The 27240-nt window shown below is 60.1% G+C and overlaps 1 protein-coding gene across 5 annotated transcripts; it reads right to left on the bottom strand.

The window, feature by feature from the left end:
* Window positions 1-237: 237 nt before the first annotated feature.
* CTNND1 (catenin delta 1) lies at window positions 238-27240 on the bottom strand. 5 transcript variants are annotated; one of them, XM_030948905.1, is made up of 20 exons: window positions 27119-27240; window positions 13687-13805; window positions 12632-12945; window positions 11548-11619; window positions 11140-11298; window positions 10415-10947; window positions 6967-7430; window positions 6690-6873; window positions 6315-6432; window positions 5853-6006; window positions 5451-5468; window positions 5136-5204; window positions 4354-4481; window positions 4087-4237; window positions 3681-3873; window positions 3476-3590; window positions 2869-2956; window positions 2529-2576; window positions 2310-2407; window positions 238-1897 (listed from the first exon to the last, which is right to left on the bottom strand). In XM_030948905.1, exons 3-20 carry the CDS (start codon window positions 12824-12826, stop codon window positions 1886-1888), a joined length of 2799 nt encoding a protein of 932 aa, XP_030804765.1. In that variant the 5' UTR covers window positions 12827-12945; window positions 13687-13805; window positions 27119-27240; the 3' UTR covers window positions 238-1885. The 5 variants fall into 5 exon arrangements, with proteins under 5 accessions (XP_030804765.1, XP_030804766.1, XP_030804767.1 ...); XM_030948906.1 differs by having other exon boundaries at window positions 238-1894; XM_030948911.1 differs by lacking the exon at window positions 238-1897 and adding an exon at window positions 1933-2158.

Genomic DNA, 27240 nt, shown 5'->3' with positions numbered 1-27240 from the left:
CAAGACATGCCTGGCATTGCTCCTTGGATCTGAAGCAATAAAACACCTGGTACTGCCTTCTCTCTGCTTACTGGTGGCTCTGGGGACAAGGGTGCAAGGCAAGGTGGGAGGGCTGGGAAATACCACATGGTTTGGCACAAAGTGACACCTCTGGGAGCCACGGAGATCAGCACCACTCCTGGGAAAAGCAGCTGGGTCCAGCAGCAAAGCCAGAAACACCAAAGGGGCAGGCACACATCACACTTTAAAAACTTTATTTATATAAAAAAATCATTTTGTTTTAAAAGCGTTACAAGAGTGTGCACAGGAATCAGACAAGGAACGGCTTGGTGCTTCCCCCTCCCCGCCTCCTTGGCCCCCCTCCCCACCAGGGCCAAGGAGGAGAGAAGGGGGATGCTGGTTTTTTGGTTCATTTGGAATTAAAAATTAAAAAAGGAATTAGTGTTTTACATATTTAAAGGAAAAGAGAAGAGTTAGATCCCAGAACAAAACCCAACTGAGCTGAGGTGAGGCTGGAAGCAGGGCAGGCCCAGCTAGAGTTGGGGGAAGTGGGGCAGGAGCAAGGCACCAGCTCTGCCCCTGCCACCTCCCCGTGCCCCGAGAGCCCACCCTGGGGGGAGCCCCGGGCTGGGAGGGCTCCTGCTCCAGTTTGCAGCCTCCTACAGAGGCTTCCAGTTGCACAGGGAGCCCCAGGGCTCCCTAAAAGACCACAGCACATGGATGTGCCCCAGCACCACAGCCAGAGGAGGAGGGGAAGGAGCACATCCCAACTCCCGTGGCAGCCCAGGCCAGGATGCAGATGAGCACCCCGCACCCTCTCAGCGAGGGCAGAGGGTTTGGGCTCCCCCCAAAAGAGGCTCCCAGCCCCACTGCAGACAGGTAAGGCTCCCAGTGGGGAAGGGAAGAGCTCAGCCCTGCTGGAAGGCCAGGAAACTCCCCTTTCCCAGGGAAGCAGCTGGACAGTACGATTCAAAGAGCTATTTCACAGTGGCAAAAGAAAGGCACGTGTCAAGATAAAGTCAGCGGGGCAGCGCCGCGGGATCCCGGCTCCAGGTGCCTGGCACAGTGCGCCCCGAGCTGCCTGCTCTCCCCAAAACCCTGCCGCATCTCCTCCCTCCGCGGGGACCCTGGCCCATGCCCCAGCACTGACCTCCTTCCTCACAGAAGGATCCTCCTCACACAGGCACTGGGTGGGAGCCAGGGCCCCATCCAGACCCCTCTGCAGGATCCAGAGCTGGATCTCCCTTCCCATGCCCCCAAAGCCTCATCTAGAGCAAAGCAAGAGACGTTATTGCTGGTTTTCCTTCCCCTGGCCCCTGTGCCTCCAGCCCCTGGACTCTGGTCCTGCAGCCCTCAGGGAGGAGGGATGCTCCTGCTGTCCCCATGGCGCGGTTGAAGAGTGATCCCACACGAAAAAATATATCCTATAGGCAACAAAACCAAACCAAGAACAAGGCGGCGGCAAGTGAGGTCCCAGTCCCTGTCCCAGCAAGACACCTCGGAGCAGGGGGAAGGCATGGGAGAGAAGGCAGCTCCTGGTCAAGGCAGAGATCCGAGTCCTTGTGCAGCATCCACGCCGGCTGATCCGGCAGAGTCAGGCAGGAAGGTTTTACTCTCAGGAGGAAGGAGGTGGTGGAGGACGGGAGGAGGAGTTCTCAGTGGTGGTGTCTCAGAACAGGGAGGTGCAGCGGCCCGGAGGAGACCGAGAGGCCCGGGCTGCCCTGGGGACCCGGCCCAGGCGTTTGGCTGGATGGTTGGCACAGAGAGTCCAGCAAAATTCCAACAATAAGACAAGGTAAAAGTCGGTCCATTCCACCATGAAGAGTTATATATTTATATATATAATATATTATCAACCCAAATGGAACAGAGGCAGGGAGGCCAGCTAGATCTTCTGCTGTGGAGGAGAGAGAGAGGGACAAGTGTTAAGGCTGGAGTAGGAGTGAGGGCGGAGGCAGGATCACAGCACCAGTGATTGCAGCAGCAGTGATTGGAGCAGGATTTGGCTGGCCAAGCACCCCTAAGAGCACAGCAGGATCTGTCACCACTGTCAGACTGGGCAGGATACCATGGGACATACCGACACGGGGGAGGGCACAGCAGCATCTTCCTCCTCCTCCTCCTCTACCTCAGGCTGCGACTCCTGCCCCTCCTCCTGCTGCAGACACATGCGGTTAGTAGGGGCCATGGCATAGGGGGGTGTTAGTTGTGGGAGCCCAGCTCTCCTCTCCTCTGGCAGACAGGACAGTGATGTGGCATTTCCTGCACCCATCCATCCCACTGTTCCCGAGTTAAAGAGAGCTGCTCACCATCAACGGCGCTGCCTTCACCGGATCCATCTCCCCGAGGTCACCGGATCGGTCCAGCGTCCTGCTGTGGTCCCTCTCGTTGAGTGTGGAATAGTTGTCTGGAGCAGGAGAGGGGACAGTCAGTCAGTCGTGTCACCTCCATGGGAGGCTGCACCACCCCCACAGGAGATATGCACTCTGCCCTGCTCCCCCCATACTGAGAGGGAGTCCCTCTCGTACCTGGTCCCATGTTGCTCATCTGGATCTCTTCCCGGGAGGATTTCTTGTCTACAAGCACAGGAGAGCACATCAGGAACAGTTCCTGCAGTCAGGAGCCGCAGAGGAACTGCTCCCTGCCCCACCTGGGGGAGCCCAGGCCCAGCCCCAAGAAGCCATCTAAGGCCCAAACTGAGGGCCAGAAAAGCCACCCAAGGCCCATACTAATGGCCCTGTGTGAGCAGCTGAGGCTGCCAGGGAAGCCAAAGCTGAAGTGCAAGGGAGAGGACAAACACCAGCTGTCCCAAGTACCCACAAGGCAGAGGGATGATGGCAGGCACAGGTGCTGAAGGCAAGCACATACCTGTTTTTTGGTTCCTGTCAATGAGAGGCAAGGTGCTGTCATCAAAGGAGTTGCCTCCCTGGGTCCGAGAGGCATTGCTCAGGTTCACCTACAGCAACAGACAGTGACCACTCAGATCCTGGGCCCAGAGGTTCCTTCCTCATCAGCACATTCCAGCCCTCCAGCACCAGCACAAACCCAGGAACTCTGCCACAGCCCTTGAGTAGGGGGGCCAAAGTAAGCAGAAGGTACTGAAGCCCCCACTGCACCCCCATCAGAGTCGGGGGGCCTGCCTGGACTGGGGCAGTGCCTGGCCCTCCAGCAGCAAGGGCAATCCCTGCTTTTGGGAAGGAAACTGAGCCTGGGAGCGTCCACAGCAGCACTCGGAATGACAAAATTCCTGCCTCATGCTCATGTGGGATACAGGGCATGACACTTTACAGAGTGTTCCTAGCAGAGACTTCCTGCGGGCCAGTGGCTGAAAAACAGCACAGGGACACCTCCATGGGTGCCCAGTGCCACCAGCAAGGTGAAGAGCCACAGGCCAGTACTGCCAAGCTCCAGGAACACCCTTCTCCTAGCTGCAGGATCCATCTACCACCCTGGCCACCACAGGGCATCCCCACACCTGGAAATCTGACTTCTTCCAGCCTTCCTTCTCAAGGGGCTTCCGCAGCTCCTTATAGCCCCAGACTGTCTGCAAGACGAGGGCAGCTGCCCGGACTTCTCTCTCAGAGCGGTTCCTAGAAAGAGGCGAAGGAAGAGATGTTTGGAAACCCAGAGAAAGTGAAGCCCCTCTCCACCGCTGGCATCATCCTTTGAGCAGAGCTTACCCAGATTTGTTGATCAGCACAAGCTTCTCAATCCCCTGTGTTTCCCGGAGCTTTTTGGCCGCCTCGAGGTTGTCCACGATCACCTCATTGATGGTGTTGAGGATTGACACCACTGTGTCCTCAGAGAGGTTTTTGGCAGGGGTCTGCTGGCCTCCAGGCAGGTTCTTCACTAGGTCGGGAATGGCATGTTTGCCTGGGAAGGATAAAGAGCTGGGCGTGAGCAAGCAGGGAACAGGTCTGAAGGGAAAACCACTGACAGGTGACCTGTTTTGCTGTTCCCTCTCTGCGGAGCTCAGCAGACAGAAGCTGGGCTGATGCTGTGCCCACACACTCCCCCAGGAGCCAAGAGGAGAAGTAGGAAGCTCCTGCCCAGCCTGCACGGATATAGGGAGCATGCCATCCTCACCGATGAGCTCCTTGTTGCGCAGGTCCACAGCCAGGTTGCGCAGGGCCCCGGACGCCGCTTTCACCACGCGTTCGCTGTCGTGGGTCAGGAGGTCGGCGATGCCAGAGAGCCCCTTCTCCTGGCGCAGGGCTGAGCGGATGTACCGGCCGTACTGCGGGGAGGCACAGGGCCACCGTGTCACCCGGGGCTGGGGACACTGCTGCCAGCCCCACAGTGGCGTTCCCAGCTGCCCTTCCCTGTCACACGCCCAGCTCTGCGGGCACTCACCGTCCAGCTGCCAGCGCACAGGTTCTGGATGGCTCCTGCTGAAGCCTCCAGGATGGCTGGAGTCTTGCTTTCCTTCAGGAGGGAGATGTATATCCGCACCACTTCTGGCTGGAAGAGGAGCTCGTAGCCTGCCAGGAGGACATGGGTAGGGAGGCTTTATCCAAAGGGCTTTGCTAGTGTCTGCCTAATCCAAAGGGGCACTGCTGGGCAGATGAAGCTGGAAGCTTCTACCCAGGCTCCCAGGAGGTGGGATCCTTGGCACAGAGAGGGCCAGGCTGCCCCAGCATACTAGAAACCTCAGCCACTGCTTGGTATGTGGCTGTGATTCACATGCAGTGAGACACTTGTCCCCAGAGGCTTCTGGGATTGACCCTTCCTCATCCTCATGGTTGAGGAACAATTTAAGATAGAGATTTTAGCTTTAACTCATGCCTGTTCTTCATGCCCAGGAGTGAAGAGCAGGCAAGAGGGCAACTGTGCTGGCAAGTCTGAGACCACCACAGAGGGCTGTGTCACTGTGCTGTCCCTCAGCCCCTGGGGCAGTATTTTCCTCTGAAGCCTGTCCTGAGGCAGCACTGACCTCATCCATGCACAAGATTCTCACAAGTACTGGCACAGCTCATGTTTTAACAGGGCCTTGGGCATGCCTGCTTCAAACCCAACTTCTGCCCACTGGAGAGGCTCACTTCAATGGGAAACAGCTCCTCTCACTCGACTCCCAGGCTGCTGTAGCAAAAGCTGCCCTGACACCCAGGTCCTGCATAATCACTCAAGGAGCATACCTTTGGCTGGAGTTGTTCTTTTGGGAAAATCCACTGTGTCGGCACCAGGGTCTTCTGGAAGCTTTTTACCTTTGAAGGGCAAGTGGAGAGGTGTGAGACTCCTCCCCACCTGCCTTGGCCCAACAGCTCTTTGCCACTTGCAGGAACAAGCCCAGAGGCGAGCTGAAGCCAAGCGACCAGCGTGTGGCAGGAGGGGACATTGGGGGCTTTAGCCACACTGCAGGCAGAATGTGCCCAGCTAGGGAGGGGGGCAAAGAGAGCTGGAGAAAGCACCCAATTAAACCATGGAAAAAGTAAAACCAAGAGCGCACTCACCTCTGGAGAACCACTCGTCTATTGGTGAGGCGGAGAGAAGGACAGGAGAGAGGGGAGGCAGGAGGAGAGAGGTGCCAACAGCGTCATGGAGCAGATCATTTGGCAAGAAAGCAAAGGGAAGGGGAAGGGGCAACACAGGAGAAAAGGGAAGGCGTGGAATTAGTGGACATGTACCCATCACCATCCCGCCACCACAGACACCCACCACAGCTTGTGTCAAATGCTTTGGGCAAGCCAAGCAACAGCTCCCAGAGCCAGGGAAGCAGGGATCGCTGCGCCTCCAGAGAAAGCTGCCCTTCAGGCTTCACACGAGATACCCGAATAGGAGCACAGAGACCCCAGACCACCCTCAACACTCGTCTCTGCTCCCCTCCCTCCCTTCCCTGCTGCTGGCACACGAACCTTTGCCCTTCTTGGCCCCGAAGCAGCTGGCATTGTGGGGCCCGGCATTGTTGGCAGGGACAAGGGGCGTCTCCTGGTAGCGCTCGGCGTGGGGGATCTCACGGTGGACTTGGTAGGACAGGTTCCTCAGCAGGCACACACAGTTCTCCACCAGCTGGGGAGAGAACCAGAGTGTCAGTCTCAGAGACAGGGAGAAGCACTCCAGGTCTGTGAGCAAGGGCCTGGCCCAGCCTTCAGCTTAAAGCTCAAGGAAAATTCAAGCCAAGACCTTATCCAGGCTGATCAGGAAGCCCTGAGTCAGGTGACAGTGGTGTGGGGACGAGTGACACAATCAGGCCCCTGTTGGAGGGCCAACATTCCAACCCAAACTGCAGGCTGAGTGCCAGACACCTCCTTGTCCAAGAGTGCCAGGTGCACCCCACACAGGCTCTCCCTTTCCCAACATCATTCCCGCTGTGGTACCTTGCTGTCTGAGTCCTTCTGTCCTATCTCAGACTGCACGATGTAGATCAGGGCGTCCACCAACCCGTCACATTCCCGCAGCTTCCGACGGGCCTCGCTCCGCTCCGAGCTCACATTCCTGGCAGGCAGAAGAGAACCCTCATGAGAGCGACAGCTGAGGGCAGGCAAGGGACAGCCCACACCCCAATCAGCTCAAGAAAGAAAACAGCTCCTGTAGCTCCCCTCACTGAGGGTACACGCCCCTAAACTCAAGGCCTGCACCACCAGCAGCTGTCTTATGACAGCAGCTGCTCCACAGTCCTCTGCAAGTGCCAGGAACAGCCCAGAAGGAGCGTGGCAACCCAAACCCAGGCCAGTGCTCTGCCAGACCCATACCTAAGGCAGCCAGCAGTGTTGGTGAGCACCGACTCCCACTCTATATGGCGGGGTTTGGAATCCTCGTTGGGCTCCCGCTCCCAGCCGGAGCGGGGAATGACCACCTCATCGGTCAGGGCATGTAGTGCGTGATCCACAATGGCCATCTTGATGGAGTCGTGCGAGGACAGGTTCCACAGCGTCCCTGCAAGGCCAAAAGTGGAAGGTGAGCACTTGGCCCCTGACCACAGACCCCACCCCAGGGGCCAGCCTGTCCTGCCCTCCCTGGAGCCACTACCTGTGATGACCTCGGTGAGGTCCATGTCGTGGGCCTTGCGCAGCAGGCGCACCAGCGCGGGCACCCCGTCGCAGTTCTTGATGGCGATCTTGTTATCCTGGTCCTTGCCGTAGGAGATGTTCTTGAGAGCTCCACAGGCGCCGTAGTGCACCTCCTTCTTGGGGTGATCCAGCAGCCCCACGAGCACGGGGATGCCCTTCAGCCGCCGCACCTCCGTCTTCACCTTGTCGTTGCGGTAGCACAGGTGCTGCAGGTAGGCGGCCGCGTTGGACTTGACGGCGTCCAGCCGGAAGCTCAGCATGGCGATGACCTCCGGCAGCTCCGGCTGGCGCCAGTTCCCCGGGGCCGGGCCCCCTTTCCGCAGGCTGTCCAGGCTGGCCAGGCTGCCCCGCTCGTGCTGCGCCAGCGGGGCCCAGTAGTACCGGTCGGGGGCCACTTCATCCACCAGCATGTCTTCGTAACTCCTAGGAGAGAGGGCAGAGGGCGTCTGAGCACAATCCTGGAGCTGGGGGAGGCAGTGCCCCTTCCAGCTCACCAGAAGAGATGAAGCTGGATCTTGGTCTCTGACCCCTGCAAAAGCAGAAGCCAGCACTGGGGCACAGACAAGAGCCAGCCCCACAGGCAAGGTGTGCTGCTGCCTTGGGGACAGGCCGAGTTGGGCACCAAGAGCCACACAGGCTCCAGGTATCAACCTCGTGGCTCCCAGGGCAGGCCAGGGGAAGAGCCATGGTCCCCGACCCTGCCCTGCCCAGGAACAGCTCACCCACTGACTGACAGCACTGGGAATGAGCCCAAACAAGCACCTAGAAGTTTAAAGTGTAACTACTGGCCTGCATGCCAAAGTAACATTTCCCACCCCCAGAACATACACCTCCCAAATCCCAGATTCTCCCATTTTTGCAGTCACTGGCACTATAATCCTTCCCCCACCCAGGCAGAGGAATCCAGTAGATTTCCAGCAGAAAGGGATGGGAGGGGACAGCTCAGTCATCCCTGCTGTGAGAGCACAGAGCACATTCAAGCAAGACCTAAGGAGAGGCTTGTACCTCCACTCCAGCTCACACCTGCCCCAGGGGCTGCTCATCCACCTCCAGAGCTCCTGGATCAGGCACAGGCAGCTCCTGCCCCTGAGTATCCTGACGAGGATGGTGGCAAGGTCCTGCTGCTGCCATCACTTTCCTTCCGACAGCCTCTGGTACAGGACTTGCCCAAGCCACCAGCTTTAGAGTCACTTCCACGGTCACGCAACCCCGGGCACTGTGGCACAGCCGTGGTGGGGCAGCAGGCTGCCAGGCTGGCTTCCAGCAGGTCCCAGTGGGACATGACCCATGCCTGGCTGCTCAGAGGTGCTGAGGAGCAGCAGCACGAGGCTGGAGCGAGACACAGCCACTGACACTTCCCAACACGGCTGGCAGCTGATCCCACTCCTGTGCCAAGACTCCTGCTCACGAAAAGGAGCTTCCAGCCCACCGTGGTGCTGGATCTCACCCTGCAATTGTGGAGGATCCCACCTCCTGCAGTGCAGGATCCCCCTCCAGGCAAGATGGGGCTGTCAGGGGAGGGGAAGGACCCCCTTCCCTCCTTCCCTGCAGAGAGGGAGCTCTGACAGAGCCCCAGAGCAGGGGCTGGAGCTCTCTGCAGTCGGTGGCAGCCAGCACGCACAGCGTCCCGCGGCTCGAGGCGCTCCCTGGGCTCCGCGTGCCTGGCGAGCTGCCTCCCCAGAGGAAGTCGTTAACAGCCAGGCTCCTGCTCAAGACAAACATCTCTGAGGCGGGGGGGACGCTGCTCTCCCTGTTCCCATTCCTGTGAGCTGGGTAGCCAGTGTGGACAGTAACTGAGAAGGTGGGGGACAAGCCAAGTTCAACAGCACATGGATTCCAGAGATTGCTGTGATCTTTATCACTCTGCCCGGGGAGAGGGAGAGCTGGCTTAGGGGCCCACCAACCCATCTTTCATACCCTGAGCCATTCCTGCAACTCCAACAGAGCTGACCTGCTCCCTCTACGTGATCCACATACCCCAGTCTCAACCTGGCTACAGTTCCTGCACTTGACTCCTGTAACCCCATTCCTCCAGGACATGGAGGAGCAGGAGCACAGACACCTTCCTGTGCAGCAGAGAGGACTCATGGTCTCAAAAGCCACCCAGGGCACAGCCCAGGGAAAGTACACAAGCCAGAGTCTCTGTCTGGACAAGCAGCCAGGGGTTGGACGCACTTGTGTAACCCCTTCTGCCCAAGATCCTCCCTGATGGCCATGTGCTCAAAACTGCCAACACTGGCTTGTCCTGGGCTGCCCAAGGAGGAAGAAGCCTGGAGCAGCCCTGCCTGCCCTCCCTCCAGCCGGCACAAGCTGCACAAAGCGAGGAGGCCGAGCAAATCCATCTGGATGAGCAACTGCCCCAACTGGTTCACCACAGCCCAGAAGCACTTGTGCTGGCACCAGCCACAAGGACAGACAAGGCTGCTCCTTCAGTCTCTCCAGCAGCTACCATGGATTTATAGCATGCACCTGGATCAGGCAGATCTCCACAGGGGCTGGCAAGAGCCTCCTTTCCCCCAGGTCTCTCCCTGTTGCCTCTGGTTTATGTCCCAGTATCTTAGGTCATCTGTGCTAAGCCTGACCTGTCTGCCTGGGCCCACTTTGGGGTACTCAGGAGGTGCTGGCACAGTTCCTTCTCCATCTCCAGGACTCTGTCTCAGCCCCTTGCTCCATGCTACCTCACCATCCCCCAGCACCTGCCCAAAGCCCTGCTGACAGCCCAGCCAGAAGCAAAGCAGGAAGCAGCGCTTGTGCAGGGACAGCCGGCACAAGAGACCAATGGGCAGGAGTCATGGCCTCAGGCAGGTGACATCCTGAATGCCTGGCAGGGCAGGAAGGACCACCAGGACCCTGCTCTGGCCTCTGAAGGCAGCATAGCCCAGCAACGTGGAGGAGCAGCCATCACCACAGACACACAAGGGGGAGAAGCTGCTGCTGCTGCCAAACAGGTTGAGCAGCTTCTCCCGCCCTGCCCTGCAGCAGGGTCGGGCTGTGCAGGAACTGAGCCCTGCTCACCCCAGCCTGGGCTAAGCTCCCCTTCCAGGGGCTGCTCTTGGCTCAAGGAGAGTAGAGTCACGGGGCTGCAGCTGCTCCCGACACACAACCCACACAGGCACCACTCCCAGAGGCATGTGCCACACTAGGGCACACACAGCCCTTGTGGCACAGAGGGAAGGGCCTGGAGCTACATCCAGCTGCCCACTGGAACTCCTGGCTGCAGGACGACCGGCTCAATTAGCACCCAGGTCTAACCACCAATTAAGCGGACAATTAGAAGCGGATGCAAGTTTTCTCCTGTACGAGCTGCATCTGACTCAGCTCACAATGCTGTGTCCATGGTCCTCCTTCCTCCAAGGATGGTAAAGTTCAAGGGACCCCAGAACACCCCAGAGACTCCTGCCACATACCTGAGCCTCCGCCGAGCATCAGACGGGGTGCCCGCCCTCCTGGCCGTGCCATAGTCAGACATGAGCCCGTAGTCCACATCTTCGAAGCCCACGCTGCGCTGGTCATCCTCCAGGCCGTAGGGCTCGGGGTGGAAATGGTTGAGGTCCATGTTGCTGCCCCCAACACGCACCTGGGGCTGGGGGCCGTAGATGTCCTGGCGGCTGGGGGCCCGGTAGGTGTCTATGGAGGGGCGGTAGCGCTCGTCGATGCGGGTGACGCGGGACAGGCTGCCGTAGCTGTGGTCGCTGCCCGGGTACCCGTCCTCGTAGGGGCGGCCGTAGCCATCGGGGTAGTGGTAGTTGCGAGGGAGGGTGGCCGTGCCCGCCTGGCCCAGGTAGCTGCCGGGGCCCCCGTTGCCGTTCTTGCGGAAGTTCCTGTCCATGGTCTGGACGTAGTTGCTGGTGACAGGGGACGTTTCCAAAGGCAGCCCGTCAGGCCCCACGGGCACCTGCTGCACCGTCCGGGTGGTCACAGTCTTCACCACTTTCTTCACCTGGAAGGGTGACACACGTGCAGGGCATGCTCATCAGGAAACCCACCATGTCCCTGCATTCCCGGATTCCCCTTCCAGCCCAGCATTTTACTTCAGGTACATTGCACACCCTGTTTCAGCTCATGGCAGAGCACCCAGCCACCAGGGTCCCTCACCATGCCCTGTCCCTCCATGGTGTCCCCAGGCCCATACCGTGGTCTCTGTACGCCGAGTTGTCCCATCATCTGATGTCTCCACAGACACAACCGACATGGCCCCTTCCGGGTCCTCCTCCATGGTGTACGTCTCCTCCACGATCTGGCCCGGGTCCTGCATCCTGGGGATTGTGCTGTACAAGAGGTGGCTGTGGTCCTGCGGGGAGAAAGCGACAGGCAGTCAGGCCCTGTCATCAATCTGGGCCTTCCTGGAGTCAGCTGGATGAGAGATCTTTCTTCACAGGGAGCCCTGATACCTTTTGGAAGAAGGTACCTTTAAGCCAGGGTGGCCACACGAGGAGCCCAAATCACCCTCTCCCAGTTGGAATGGGGACACTGGGGCACTGTCCTGCACCTTCCCATAGCAAGCATGCTGCCCACAGCCAGAGGGCTGAGCTCCCCCTACCTGTGGCCCGTTGAGCTTCAGATCTGAATATTTCTGCCTTTCCAGGTCAGCATCGCCCAGGAAACGTCCGTTCTGAAACACAGCAGGGCAGCAGGCCCGTTACTACACTGATCTCCTACACCCATCCTCACTTCCCTGCAGGGCCTGAGCAGCCCATCTCATGCATCTGACAGAGACACACACCATGCACCCCACGGGAGCCCCAGAAGAGGAACACCCCCCTCAGGGGTCTGTGCCACATGCAGCAAATCTCCTCTAGGTCAGCCTGGGCAAGAGTCAGAAGCCTGACAAACCAGCTCTCCCACACACTCCTGATGGAATGGCCATGACCCTTCCCTGCTCCCTGGCAGGGCCCTGGACACCTTCCACATCTCCTGACACAGGAGTCACCAGTGACCCCAGAGGCCCCCCCAGGCCTGAGAGAACCACGTGGTGAGCAATCACAGGGTGGTGCTGTTTGACACCTGAACTCTTCTTCTGTCCACCCTGTCCTGCCCCACAGATCCCTCCTGGCACCACCACCTTCCACAGCCAGAAAGGCACCTGGTTCCTGCACACCACCATGCACCAGCCCTCCAAACACCCCTCTCCAAGACTGAGCCTGAGAAAGTGAGGAGACGCCTCAAGCCAAGGCAGATGAAACCACATTTCCAGCCCTGTAGAGAAGATCTCTCCCAGCCCTGGTTTGGCCATGTGGGGACAGAGAGAGTCCAGGGATTTGCCCTTTGTCACACACAGAGGGAGACGCACATCCCAGCCTCAGCATTCACCTGCCCTCCAAGCAGCCGAGAGGGATGGGGAGCAGAGATGCCCTGGAACTGAACACAGCCAACCTCTGACCTTCCCAAAACCAGAGCAGAGCCGTCCTGGCAGCAAGACCCTCCAGACCGGCACCTCCTCTCCTGAAGCCTCTGTCTGCCAAGGGAGGTCTGCACACCCCCAGACCAACTCCAGTACACACCAGTGCCACAAGAACAGCCAGGCCCTCCTCCACCTCCCGTATCCAAGGAGGGCTCCAGGAGGGGAGGCAGCTCCGGGGGCTCCAGGAGCCTGTGCACGCCCCTGTGCCAAGGGGGTGTTTTACCTGGTGCCGCCGGGTGAGCGTGCCGTTGGCCAAGCCCGGGCCGGCGTCCTGTGGGGAGACCCGGACTCGCTCCAGCTGGGCCGAGACATGGCGCCGTTCCTCCTCCAGGGCCCGGGTCAGCTTCTCGAACTGTGCCTCCTGCTCCTTGACAGAGGCAAGGATGCTGGCGGTCGACTCCACTTCCGAGTCGTCCATGGGTGACGGGTGCCCAGGGTGGGCAGGGCGGGGGGCACGGGGAGGCACAAGCAGAGGCGGCTTGGTGTCAAGGTGAGGGTGGGAAAAATGAGCCAGAAGGGCAGGAGCCCCTCTCTTCACTGCACATGATTTTGGGGGAGGAAAGGAGGAGAGAAGAGCGGTCAGAAGAGACTGATTTCATTAAGACAGATTTTCAGAACAGGAAAAAAAAAATCTTACGGCATTAACACCCACTCCCACCCATCACCAGAGAGCTGGCAAGAGGGTCCTGGAGCAGGACTCAGATGCAAACTGGCCCAGCATTAAAGCTTGGAAAAGTGGCACTGTGGGAACAGAAGGTCCCCCAGCACAGCAAACAGCTGAGGCTGAGCCAGGTTTAGAAAAGCTGCTGTGGGCTGAGGGAACACCTCATGGGCAAGGAAATGCTGCGGGCAGACAGTGCAGGAGGGGAGGGCATGTCCCTGGGGTGGGGCAGGGGACACTCCTGAAGAATGAGAAGTGACCCACATCCTACTGCTTCCTCCAGGGAAGGGCAGAGGGAGAGGGCCATGCTACTTATCTGCTCCCTCCTCCCTAGTACAGTAAGAGATGGGGAGACAGCCCTGGCTCCATAGCTCCTTCCTAGCCAGGAAAGAGGATGGAATGAATCCTTTAGGAGGATCACAGGAGCTCCTTTGACTGCTGCCAAAACTCACCACCCTCCAGGTATCCACCAGGGTTCTCCCTCCAAGGATCCTCAGCCCACACACCTGGGGATGGGCTTTGGCCTGGACCCCTCCAACACCCCCGCCCAAAGGAGAACAGCAAGTGAGGCATAATCAACATTTTGGTACAGAAAAGCAATATTCTTCCATACAGACCTGTCAGAGGAGGAAGCTCAGGTTTGATTGGCAAAGGCACGGGACAGCCAGGTCTAGACGCAGAGAGTCATGGGAGAAACAGCCCAGCCACCACAGTGAGGAAGCAGGAGGGAAGAGAGCTGCAGGGACAGCGGGAGCAGGTCAAAATCACACACAAGAAGCCCTAGACAGGAGGTAGGGCAGGCACGGAACTGGGAAACAGGCGCTTCTCTCCCACCCCCTCCCCTCTGAGGGATGGGTCTGGAAGGGACGGTGGGGTGGCAAACGCAGCACTGCTCCCACAACAGTCCCCCAAGCTCCACGGAGACTCCAGCAGCCCTCACTGTTCCCACCGACGGGAGAAACGGCAGAGGCGGAGAGGAGTGGCCAGGGCTGAGCCTCCACCCCTCCCGCACAGCCCGGCCGAGTCCCTGCAAGCCCGAGAGGTTTTCCCAAAGCTGTGCAGTCATGGCAGGCATGTGGGGACTCGCTCGAGCCGGGCAGGCAGCACAGAGGCTGCTTTCCCACGGTCTCCAACAGCGGCTCTGGCCACTCCCCTCCCCGGTGCCACCACCCCTGAGGGCCGATAAGGACGACCCGGCGCTGAGAGCTCGCACAGGCAGCATCCCTGTTCCCACCACCTCCTGCAGCCCCTCCAGACCCATCCTGCAGCACATGCTGGCGCACAGCAGCTCAGTGAAGTCTTCTGATCTGTCAAACCCCTCCCCAGTCCTCCTGTGGCTCGGCTCCCCAAAGCCTCCCTCGGGTACAGGCGCGTGTCAGCCACGGTGGCACTGCCACAATGGAGCCCAGACATGCAGGGTGGATGTTTTCCAAGTGCTTTGGAGGGCGCCCACACCACGCTCCACCATCTGGTCACTGCCACTCTGTCATCTGCCTTCATCAATACAAAAATCCAGTTGCTCTACTTGTGCCCACGTGGTGCCCAGCAGGAGAAGGAGCGGTGGCACACCCGGCACACCCACCCCAGGGAGAACGCAGCCCACCACCCTCCAGAGCCCGAGCAAGCTTTTGGAGGCTCCCCAACATTACTCCTGGCTCATGCACGCAGCTTTCCACCCCTCCCAACAGGTACTCCCTGAGGTTTTTCCAACAGATCAGCTCCACAAGCCTTGTATGGAAATGCAGGGACAGCTCTGACCCTTGCTGTTCCCCTGCCCTGTGGATTTCCAGGATTCTCCAAAGGAGAGGGTTGGTGCCTCCCAGAACAGTGCTGATACCTCCCAACTCTCATCCATAAGTAACACTGCCTATCTCTGGTGGGCTACCACCCACTTTAAGCAAGGGCACAGATCCTCAGCCTTTGCAGGACCCTTTGATGGAAAAGGGAGAAGATCCTTGCCACATCCCAGTGTTGTCCAGCAGGACACAGAGCAGTCCTACCACCTCAGACACCCTATGCAACTGCAGCACCCAAAATCCCAGCCAGCAGTCCCCCTGGCTTGCTGGGATTTGTTTCCAGAGTGGTATTTCAGCCAACCCTTTAAAAGAGGGGAACTGTGGAGAAGCAATCCCCCACAACATGGCCTTGTCAAAACAGCTGTGCTCCCTGCCCAGCCCTCAACTGTCCCAATGCAGAAGAGGCAGATTCTTAGGGCACAGGAGGGCAGAGGCACCCTGAGTGCAAGGACAGACTTGGCTGGTCTGGCCTCATGAAGAGGATCATGCCTGCAGCAAGTGCAGACCAGCAGGGGTTGGATTTGTGGGAAACATGGACCGGAGATACGGGAGCCCCAGAAGATCCCCTTGGTCCCACATGGCCACCAGGCAGGGCCCAGAGAGCCGACAGCGACACCCCAGCCCTAAATCCCAACCTCTGCACATTCCCTGGGAAGGGGGCTGGGAAACATGGACACTAACAATGAAACTTGCAGGGCTGTTAGGGCCCCAGATAAGGGGCCAGAGCAGCTGTGAGGCTGTTTCCTTCCCGTCCCTTCCACAGGGAGTAAACACAACAGCAAGGGAAGGAACAGCACAGGTCCCGCACCCTCCAGCTCCAGTGGATGCTCAAGGAGGGGCCACCTGAGGGTCTCCCAGCAGGGCCAGGCCATGTTAAACTGAGAGACTCAGTGCCAGGGGGCTGCACTGCCTACACAGCTGTTGTTCCTGCCCTGAGCACTGGACACAGCCCCATGATGGGCAAGAAGTGCCAGCAGAACGGGGTCTCTCCAAGTTTTTCTCCACCACCAGGACAGACCAGATCCCTCTACTCTCGTTCCAGGCATTGTCTTCATCGATCTGGGATTAAAGACATAATTACAGAGAGGCAGTGCCAGGTCCAGAGAGGTCAGCAAGAGCTGCCTCCTCAGACACAGCCAGCACCATCCCAGCTGGAGCACGGCCATTCCCTGTGTTTGGCACACAAACCCCAAACTTGGCCCTACACCCCCACCTGTGAGGAACCTGCCCCACATTCAGGGATAGGGCCCCTTGACACGTCCCAGTGCTGTCCCAGGCACTCAGTGGCCATCTCTGGAATGAGACAGGGAGGGCAGGAAGGGGAGAGCCTCAGCTATGCATCCTGCTCCCTCCAGCCAGTGAGCTACTCGTGACAGTGCAAAGCCAAGTACACAGGAACCCGCAAGGGTGAAATTCCAGGGATCGCTTTGCGCCCATTCCCCTCCTCCTCCCCCCCAGCCTCTGAAGATCCAACTACAGAGCATTCTTCAGAGCCAGAGCCTGACCGGCTCTGAGGATGGCTCATGAAAGCCTTTTCATCATGAGAGAGGCACTTGCTGACACACCCGTTACTTAAAAACCCCAGCAAGCCAAAAATATTTCAGCTGGCTCAGTTCAGGGCAAACCAAAAAGCCTAAGGACAAAGCACACCCTGAGCAGCTTCACCCCAGGGGCAGAATCCTCTCTGTCCCCCCATCAAACAATGCAGCAACCCAGGAAGTTTCACACCTAAATCCCTCTAGTCTTATCTCCCAACTTCCTGGCACCAACCCCACCCTGTGCTGTGCCCACAGGTCCCAAAGCCAGAGTGGGTCCACTGGAGAGATGTCACAGAGCCTGTGGAGCAGAGCTCCCTTGCTGGCCAGGAAGCAGCTGCCAGCCCACCTGTGTGCATGGAACTTCCCCACCACAATTCTCCCATCTGGATAAAGGCTCGGATACAGTCAGACAGGCACCCCAAACCCTGAGCCCCCCACAGCTCTTCTGCTGCAGCCAGCTGTGACAGAGCAGGTTCTTCCAAAACCTCTCACCTCAACTTCTCCAGCAGAAGTGCCTTACCACAGAATAAATCCTTTGCCTGGAAAAATAAATTTCCAGGGCCAAACCACAGACATACCACCTAGAGTTCACCTGCACCCTCCTCTGCCAGAGGATGGAGTCCAGGCCTTGAAGGCTCCCAACCAGGAGTGTTTTTCTGGAGTCTGCCACAGAAAGATTAACCCCAGGGCCCAGACCGAGCCAGCAGATGGGGAATTGTACTCCACAGGCCAGGAAAAATGGACAAGATCTGGCAGATAAGACTCAGACTGGAAGCTTGACAGGCAGCACCACTGCAGCACAGGGGATCTCTGGTACAGTCCTCTACGTGGATCCTTCCAACAGCCTGCTCCAGCCCTGCCCCATGCCCTGAGTCCCTGGAGAGCTGTCACCCAAAGGTCTTGGGATCCCTGGGGCTATGGCTGCTGCCTCAGCACAGAGCACTTTGGGCAAAGTCCAACCCAAGCACCTACAAAGTCAGAATGTCCTCTGCCACATCATCCCCGCCCCAGCACGCTGCTAAGGGACACACCAGGTGCTCACTGCCATCATCCTGCTGCCACCAGGGAGGGGGAACAGAGCTGCATCAGCTCTGCCTGCCACATCCCAGCCCTTCACACAGCTTCACTGGTTGTTTGTGACCCCCAGACACCTGTCCAGCACATGGCAATGTTTGTCACCATGGCCGGACACCCTTGGCAGCCCCCCACACCACGAAGCATGAGGAAAGCCCTTCTCCAGCTCCAGAGTCAGGATGGACACAGCCCCTCATCCAGGCTGGCTGAGCCTCTGAGGGGCTCCTGGGCCAGACCCACCTGCCAGGCTGACAAACAAGGATGCTCTTCCTGAGGAATTTTGCAACACAGTCCCCAACTCCACTCCAATAACTGGCCTTACTCTCTCAGCCTGAGGAGAGCCAGCTGGCTGCCCACTCTCTGAAAGCTCTCAGCACCAGATCCCATCCGAGAGAGAAAGCAGAAGCAACAAATTCTCCTGGTTCCAGCTGCCTATCATGATGCACTTAGGAAAAACAGAAACTCCATCAATAATTCAAGCCTGCAATTGTCCGAGCGCTTGCAGTGCACTTGCTCTGCACAGGCTCACAGCCCTGCTAATTCACTACAGGCTTCTGGTCAGTCTCAATTACCTAAAAAATAAATGAGCCAGCATCCTTGGCATCTTTCCCCATGCCAAGCACAGGGTCTAGGCTCACGCATCAACCCTCAGACCTCAGCCTGGCTGAAGCAGCAGGGCATGGGAGGAGAGACCACAGACCCAGGCTCACCTGCTCCTATGTCTAGCTCATGTGAACATGGCTGTGAACAGCCATGGCCCTCAGGCCACAGGGGGAAGCAGGACAGTTGATGGTGGGCAGTAGATCCCATATCCCTGTGCAGGTGAAGGAGAGTTTTGGCTGTTTCTCTCCCAAACCCAGAGGCAGGAAGGTGCCCACAGCCATCACCTCAAAGCAGCCCACCCTTGAGGGACCCCTGCCCAGGCTGACACATCTTGGCTGCCAGGTTGAGTGAGGCCCCTTGCTCCCACTCTCCAGGCTACCCTGGCCCTGCCAGAGCCTACATCAGGGGAGAGGTTTCCCCACCTCCTGCCCTGGGCTCCAGCTGCCTCCCTGACCCCCAAGAGGGCTCTTCCCCCTGGCAGGTCACAGAGCACAGTGGACTTCGGGCAGGCTGGCAGGTGGCCAGCAAAGGGCAGCTCTTCAGCAGGTTGGACACCGCCTTGGGCGCCGGCCTGCTCCTGCTCCGGCCCAGCTACACCTTCCCCAGGGGAGCCGTGCCCCAGGTGCTGGTCATGGCAGGAGCCCGGCGGGTGAACACCCAGGAGTGGCGCCGCGGGCAGGGACAGGCACGGAGCCGTTCCTCCTCCACCCTTCACACCCAACTGGTTGGACTGGCAGCGGGATTGCCACCTGGCCTACCTCACCTGCCGCCCCCAGTGCCAGGGATGATGGCCACGTAGCCGGGATGGGTTGGGAAAGCCTCCCTTAGGAGAGGGGAGTCACCTGGAGACACAAGCCGGGCGCAGATCGCACCTTATAAGGGAGCGGGCCGGCAGCCAGGGAGCAGGATGAGGAGGGAGCGATAAGGACAGGGTGGGGCTGGAGGGGAGGAAGCAGGAGCGTGGGTCGTTCTCTGAGCCAGGGCAGGGGGCTGAGAACGGAGATATCCATCGGGTCAGCAGGACGGGTCTGGACACAGCCGATGGTTGTGAAACACGGGCAATCCCCTGGGGAAGGGCTCTGTCCCTGGCTGTGCTGAGGTCACCTGACCGGTGCCACCCCAGCAGGGCGCAGAGTGAGGCAGCCGAGCACGGAGCAGTGCAGGGTCGGCTGTGGAGAGCGGGATTGTTCTGCTGGAATGCCAGCAATCCTGCGGCGGGGCAGCTGTCCCTCCCAGGCACGCCGGGGGCCACTCACCCCCCTGTGAGCACAGCCCAGGACACAGCATGCCAGGAGCTCCTTCCCTCCAGGAGAGCCGGGAAGCTGCTGAACCTCTGCACCGGCTGGATGGAGCACCATGGCGAGAGGAAGGGAGATGAGCTTCCCTCGGCATTTGCAGGGAGGAGAGGGGTGCAGGAGGGCAGCCAAGCCGCTGGGCTCCAGGCAGACTCTCTCTACCCGCAGCCCCCAAGCGGGATGGCCACAGGGCTGGAGCCTTCCTGCCAGCAACATCCTGCTGCATCCCACTGCCCACGGACACCCCAGCAGCCCTGCTGCCACGGGACACTGCTGCGAGGGTCCCCACCCTGGGGACAGTAGCAAGCAGGGTCCCTGCCACCTCTCCGCACCAGCCCCACGGCTCACACCCCCAGGCCCAGGAGATTCACATGTCGGGAGCCCGGCAGCAGCACAAAGGCGGCTCTCTCCTCGCTGTGGGAATTCGCAGCTGAGCGCTCGGCAGGGACAAAGGGATTTCACAGGCACATCCCCAGCCGGCGGCCGGCCTCCCTCCCCCCGGCGTCCCCGCTTCCTGTCACAGTAGCACCAGACCTCGGGGGCGCAGCAGCAAACAAACACCCAGCGCCGGATTCTGGGAATGGGGCCAGAGCATTCCCGGGGCAGGCCACGCTCCGGCAAGCCAGCGGGCTCCTGCTTCACCCTGCGGCTCCCGGGCAGGGGGAAGCAGCAGCCCCTGGCTCTGCCGAGGCGAGCAGGTGAGCTGGGGGGGACTGCAGGACAGTCCTCTGCTCCACTCAAGGAACAGCGACCACCTTGACGAGGGACAGGAGCTGTCCCCACGGCCACAAGGCTCAGTGGACACTGGCACTGAGCTGAAGGTCAACGCGGCCCCCCAGGCTCCAGCCATGCCCATGTCTCTGCCCTTCACCCGTCCCCCCACCCTCTGCTGGGCTCAACTTTCCCATTCAGCTGCCTCTCTCCCGCAGGGAAAACAAACACACCAGAGATAAGGGCCATATTGGCAGAGGCCAGGGAGCAAAGTCCCCTCAGTGAGACACGAAGCTGCCTGTCCAAGTCCAGGCCACGGCAGATGGGGGAAACTGCTCTCTCCAGCTCCCCATCCCAGGGACACATGAACTACTCCAGAGCTCACAAGTGCTGCTGGCTGTGCCCAAGCAGAGAGGCTACAGTCTGGTGGCCAGCATTCCCAGCAGGATTAGGGGCAGACTCCCTTCATCAGGCCATGGGCACAAGCACCCGCGGCTACCTGTGCCAGCCCAGCACCCAGACACATGGATCTGGGACCTTTCTTGGGCATACAGTCCTTCCCACAGCCCTCTTCCCAAGGAAGTCACTTGAGATCATTTCCTGTCCCGCACCTGCAGCCCCAGGAACCGGTCCTGGCTTCCAGGCCCTGCTCCAACCAGTGGACAAAGGAGCAGGGCTTGGGAGGACAGGGGAATCTCACTGGCATCAGCACAGGACCTGCACCACTGGGAGCACTCAGCACTATCTGCCTTTCCAGCAAGTCACTAAAGAACCGTGACCAGAACTGGGGAGAAGGGTAGGGGACAGGGCCCCCCAGTCTTCCCAGCAACCCCACCTGGGGTCTCCCCACCCAAAGGGTACCCGGGCATCCCTTAGCAGACAGGGCACCCTTCCCTCTCACAGAGGAGACACCCTCCCCTGCCCACACTGAGCAAACAGGTGAAGTAGCATTTGGTGAGGGAGTGGCCAGGAGGGAATTGCCGAGATTAAGACGAGCCTGCCGAAGGGAGCGGCCCAGGAGTGGGACCCCCTGCCCCCCCGGCCCCAGGCAGCCCGGACTCCCCGAGCAGGTAGGGCGGCCACGGGCTGAGTCAGAGCACGAACCACGCGGGGCTGGGCTGAACGCCCCGGCTCGGCATGACCTCATCAGGTACCCAGCTCCTGCTGGAGATGGCTCCGAGGGCCCTGCCAAGTGCTCTAATGAATGGGTGAAGGAAAGCCACTGGAGAAGCATCAGGCAGGAGCCAGGGAGTGAATCACGGCTGGAGGTGGGGACAGGGGGTGCTGCAGCAAGGTGACAGCGAGTCCCCCAGAGTGCTCCAAGGCCCCACAAGGTGCACACGCAGGCTAGCAGGAGCCAGCACTCACACACAGCAACAAGGGACAAACAGGACAGCAGGACTCCATGCTACCCAGCCCCCTGCCCAAACTGTTTGCACCCCCAGCTCTCATTGAGAAGCACCTTCCCAGGCTCCTGTGCGAGCCAAAGGGAAGGAAACCTGCGCTTCCTGGTCAGACGGGAGATGACATCGTGGCTTCCCTTTCCTGCAAGTTTCTAAACACGACGTCCTGCCAAGGGCCACTCCCCACTGCCCCTGGCCTGCGCGCAGACGATCTGGAACCAGGCTGGGAATGCCAGGCATGGGCACCACCACCAGCCCAGCCTCAGCCAGCTGGGCCAGCCAGGAGGCCAGCATGGCTCAACCAGGAGACCAGAGGCCTGGCCTTCCAGCTTGCTGGAGGCAGTCTGCCTCCAGGGAACACATCTGAGGGTTCCTCACCCATAGCGCTATCACATTCCTGTCGAGGGCTGGGAGCATCCTATGATGAGAGGGTGGAAGATGTTTTCCAACCCCTCGAGGCTCTGGCTGTGCCCGCCATGCCCCAGAGATGGGTTGGTTACCTGCAGAGCTATGGCAGCACCAATACCACAACCCCAGCACAACACGTGGCCCCTAAGCCAGCCTGCCTCACACACCTCATCTCCTTGTCTGCACAACTCCCTCAGAGCTCCCTGACACTGTGGGGCTGCCAAGATCCTGAAGGCAGGACAGGGCACCCCAGGAAGCCAAGCATGAGTCCCCTCAGAGCTCTCATTGCTGCCAGAGCTTTGCTCTGCAGGCCCATCCACCTGCCCTTCACAGGGTGGCTCCTCTTGCTGCCAAAAGGAGAATGGAGAAGGGAAGTGAGTGGTTTTCCACTGCAGCCAGCTGCTGGGGACAGACCCTGAGCAGAGATCAGGGGAGAGCAGGTGGCTCTGCCACACCAGTGTGCTCCGGAGGTAAAAGCAGGCAAAAAAGAGAAGAGAGAGTAAGGATGGCACAAAGCCAGCCTGGAGAAGCAGGCCCCCCACATCAGAGAGGATTTCTCCCAGAAACACCCTGGGCTCTCTACCTCCTCCCCCTCAGACCCCAGCGAGCAGGAGGGGGACAACATCTCTCCCCCTGGAGCAAGCCAGCCTGCCCGCAGCCAAGCCAAGCATGGCAAGCAGCAGCCCTGCATGCAGCAACACGCTCACAGGAATGTGTTACTCCACTGGGCAAGGGGCCTGCCAGCAGCATGCAAACACCCCTGGTGACCCACCCTTCCAGGTCGGAAAAACTCGTCTTTGCAGTTCCACACACTCCCTCCCACCCACAGCAGATACCCACACGCAGCCCAGCAGCACTGCCTCCCCTTCCCAGACCGGGCCGGGAGACCGGGAAGCAGCTGAGAGAGCCAGGGGTTCTTCTCGGAATGGACCAGCCCCAGCACCACACGAGATGGGGCTGAGAGGAAAAGGGATTGTCTGGGGACAGCCAGACGCCTTCCTCCTTCGGCATGGGCGGGAACCAGTTCCCCATATTCATCCAGTCCAAGGCCATCCAACTCGCACATGGGGCCACCTTGCTCCCTCCCGCAGGTAAGCACTCTCCTGTGCAGGAGGTGCTTTCACAGCTGCAAAAGCTGTGTGAGACCAGGGAGGAAGAGAGAGCTGCCCTCCCATTGCCCACCCTGGCTGCTTTCTCCCCATGCCTGGTGCCCACAGCCCAACCCTCGGGCACCCAGCAGTGGCAGGTACAGCTCAGGTGTGCCCAGGAGGGCCAGTGAACTTTGAGCAGCATTTGCTGTGACCAGGGCCAACGCCCAGACAAACAGGAGCAGTCAGGGCCACGATGGAGGTACAGGAACAGCTCCTGCCCTCACACCCAGGAGCCCAGCACGCTGCTGTCACCAACCCCAGCCCATCCAGGGGCATCTCATACAAGCCCTGGAGCTGCAGATGTTTCCAGAGCACCACCACCCTGGCCAGGCTAGAAGAGTTCTTCCCAGGGCTTGGCCCTTACCCCAATTTGCCTGAACCCTTCTCTGTTTGTGCTGGAAAGCTTGGCACACCTGGACAAGCACCCCACCAAGACTGGTACCACAGCAGAAATTCCCCATCCCATCAGCACGAATATCTGGGCACAGACCTGCTCAAATCAAACACGGGGTAAGCCTGGCTCAGGCCCTCAGGCCTGCACTGGCACAAGCATTCCGGCAGTGGGTAAGAGCTCTGCAGTGCAAAGTCACCATGGACCTGCAGCATGAGGTTAGGGACACTGGCACAAGTTCCTGGGCACCCACCACTCCTATGAGCACCCCCTGGCAGGGAAGCACATCTCCCTGAATGCAGCGGGAGCTGGCATGAAGGGCTGGGCAGCAGGGACCAGCTGTTCCCACCTCAGTCCAAGGTCCATACTTGGACCCATGGCAGACGTCCCACTGCCAACCTCCGAGCAGCAGCTGCTCCGGGCTGGGAAGAGCAGACGAAAGCAAAGGTGACTGGCACCCTGGTTAAGGGTTGGCCCATCCTGGCACCACGCCTGGCAGATTGTGCTCCTTAGTCACTGGCTTGCCCCCACACCCAGCAGAGCCAACTCATCTCACCCCTCCTTGCACAGGCTACCACAAGGAAGCAATATTTCTCACAGGGAAAAGTTGCTTCCTCCACAGGCAAAGGGAAACAGGAGGATCACACTGCACCCACTGCCACCCCAAAGCCCCCCAACAGGCTGAAGGCACACAGGAACACAACAAAGCACATTAATCCAGAGGTCAGGCCCCGCAGGCAGCAGTCACCGGACAGGGCAGAGAGACAGGCACTCCTGTGCCAAACCAACACCAGCAGCCTTCCTGGAGGGAAGGAAGGCGGATTAGCAACAAGCACAAGACAGGCAGGAGCTGGACAGACTCATCAGCCTGCTGCTGGGGGTTTCCAGCACAAGAACTGGCTCTAAGAAACCATTTCCTCCCCCAGACAGCCTCCTCAGATGATATAAAGCAAAGAGAAGGTTGTGGCCACCTCGGAGAACTCGAGGACTTTGGTCGAGAGCCCGTAAATCCAACTCCTTTCTGACAGCCTAGCACTGAGGCACATTCCTGAACTCCGTGCCAGAGGACAACCTCCTCTGCTGGCCAAGCCCTGTGTCACACACAGAGGAGTGCCTGAATTGCCCAGGTTCAGGTTTTGTTATCACATCCACGCAACACCTGTCGTCTTCTATTGATCCAAACCAGCTCTGGGTTCCGCTTCTCCCTGTCAGCGAGGCAGGGACAGGACACAGCCACGGTGCTGCAGAGACACGAGCGTTCAGAGCCAGGAGAGCTCTGTACTTCCCTGGAGACAGCATCACCACAGTCTTGGGAAAGGGCTCTGTCCTTGCCAGCAGTAAATGAGAGACAGTTTTGAGGGGTTGTTGGGAAGGGAAACCAAGAGCTTTACCCAGCACTTTCCCCCTAAGGCCACAGACACTGGTAAGCTATTTTGAGAAGCCAACAGCCTTCCAGGCATGATCCAAGCCACACTATTATTTTCTGGGTGTCCTAAAGCCACCTCCACTGCAGATACAATGGGCCAAGGTCTTATCTCCGTGCCAGAGGCTGGAGGAGGGAAGAGATGAGAGGCAATCCAGGGACAGACGCCGGCTCCGCGGTCTGGGCTGGACCATTCATCTGACTCCCAGCCCATCTTTAGGGAAGGGATGGCCTCAAGGGCTCCTCAACCACAACGATCAGGCCCTGACCTCTGCATCGGAAGGGAGGAGGCTCACCCCTCCGCGGCAGCCCAGGCAAGCCCAGCATGCTCCACTGAGCGAGCGCTTTCATCCTCCCACCGCTTCCAGGAAGGTTCCGCACGAGATTCCAGCAATGCTGCACACGGCAAAGGACAGTCATCTGCACACTCAAGAGTCCAGCCAAACTAAGCCAAGTGGAAGAGCAGATCCTTAAAAACTGCCTTTATGCTGTTGACATTGCATGAGCAAACATCAGCAGGTAAAGGAACCTGCCTCAAGAAAGCCCTGGGAGCAGGATGGAGCAGACAAGGTAACCCTGGAGAAGACGACTAATAATTTTCCTGCCTAGGCTCTTGCCACTGACCTGGCGGACACGGCCCCGCTCCATTGGCAGGAGCCCCAGCAGAGGCTGGAGCCTGGGAGTCACCAGCCAGCCACTGACCCCACCTTCCCACAGCCAGGAGAGAGGGCACGGAAGTTGAAACTTCAAACAGAAGCTGTGAGCACGGCTTACAGGAGCCCAGCACGCCTGCAAAGCTGAGGACAAGCTCAATTCTCCACACCAAAGACCTGGACAGTCAAGTCCAGAAGCATCTGTGCAGCGCAGGGAGGGCATCAGTGAAACTACAGGTAGCTGCAGTTCAATACCATCATAAGGCTCCATACACACAGATGCTTCTCTCTGCCTCACCGGGAGCTGGGCAAAAGCCTGGGTGCCACAGCCCTAGGAGAGGCTGTCCTGTGACCCAGTTCCTGCTGGTCACAGGACAGCCCAGGCCCCCCAGATAATGCCCTGTGAGCCCCACTGTCACTGGCTCCCTGGAAGGGCAAGGGCACCGAGCCCTTGGAGAGAGAGGGAGGCACTCCAGGAGGTCCACCCCTCTCTCCAACAATCAGAGGAAGCTTTGTTGTCCAGGCTCCCTCACCCAAAGCCCAGGGCCATAACGGAGGTGCCCCACCTCTCTTCTGCCAGCCCGCGGGTGGCTCGCAGATGCCAGCAGCCCTCATGACTGAGAGGCACCCAAACTTTCTCAGCCCAAGCTAAGTCTCCTCTCTGCAATGCTCCGAGGAGGCACAGGAATGCCCACCGTGCAGGGCAAAGCGATGCCGGGGACGGTCACCGGAGAAGGCACGACGAAGAGCGCTGGGAAGGGGGAAGCAGCCGGGCTGTCGCTAAATGACAGTGTGGCCAAAGGAGACTCAGAACGAACCGGCGGCTGAGCAGACCCCCGAGGCCGGCTCCGGCACCGTCCTACCTCCTCGGGAAGCGTGTCGGTGTCGCTTGTGAGCAGGGGCGGACGGGCCTGTCGGGCTGTTTTGAAGCTCAGAGCGATTCCATTAGGAGGAGCCGCAGCCCCACCCGCACACTTGACCCCCCCGGGCACACCGGCCCCTTCCCCGGCAGAACAAAGGCGCAGGCGAACGACACACCGGGCGAGGAGCCGCTGCGCATACCGGCAGAGCCGAACCGGGCGGCCGGACGCACAGTCGGAGAACCGGACCGTGCCCCGTCCGAGACCCTGCGGAGGGACCCAGCCCCGATCCCCGCCCGAGGGCGGCGGGGCCCGCCGGTGCCGGCCGCGGGAAGCTGGCACACGGGCCGCCTTTGTTCCGGGCAGGGCGAGCGGCGGCGGCCCCGGGCGGGGAGCGGGGCGGCCGCCCGGCCCAGCCGCCTTTGTGTCGCTCCCCGCGGGCTCCCGGGCGCCGCCACGCGCCCCGCCAGGGCCGGGCCCCGCCGCCCCACCGGTCCCGCGGGCGCGGCCGCGCCTGGCACGGGTTCCTGGGCAGGACGGGACTCCCGGGGCCCGGTACCGACCGGCCCCGGCAGGAGAGCGCGGCCGAGTCCCGATCCGGCCCCGCCGGGTGAGGACCGGCCCGTCCCGCCCCGCCGCCGCCGCGGGGGCGTGCGGCGCCCGGCAGGCGCCGGCCCGCACCGGCTCTGCTCCCTCCCTTCTGCCCCCTGAGCGGCGGCACGGACGCCGCGATCGGGACTCACCGTGGCCGGGCTCCTCGGCGGACGGGCGAGGGGGCGGTCCCGCCCCGCGGCGGCGGCACGGCCGCCCGGCCCGCTCCGCTCCGCGGGTCCCGCCGCGGCGGCGAGGCGAGAGGCGAGGCGGG

The sequence above is a fragment of the Camarhynchus parvulus genome, chromosome 5 (assembly GCF_901933205.1).
Source record: "Camarhynchus parvulus chromosome 5, STF_HiC, whole genome shotgun sequence".
NCBI lineage: Eukaryota > Metazoa > Chordata > Aves > Passeriformes > Thraupidae > Camarhynchus > Camarhynchus parvulus.
The sequence above is the reverse complement of the archived record's forward strand: the minus strand, read 5'-3'. Positions and strand labels throughout refer to the sequence as shown.

Bases quoted from the DNA above. Each gene is read 5' to 3' on its own strand.
- CTNND1 (XM_030948911.1), bottom strand. From the start codon at position 12,826: ATGGACGACTCGGAAGTGGAGTCGACCGCCAGCATCCTTGCCTCTGTC. The intron at 10,948-11,139 runs GTATGGGCCTGG...TCACCCTTCCAG, and splicing joins CTCGGCGTACAGAGACCACG to GTGAAGAAAGTGGTGAAGAC. The intron at 2,957-3,475 runs GTGTGGGGATGC...CTGTTGCTGTAG, and splicing joins GGAAGAAGTCAGATTTCCAG to GTGAACCTGAGCAATGCCTC.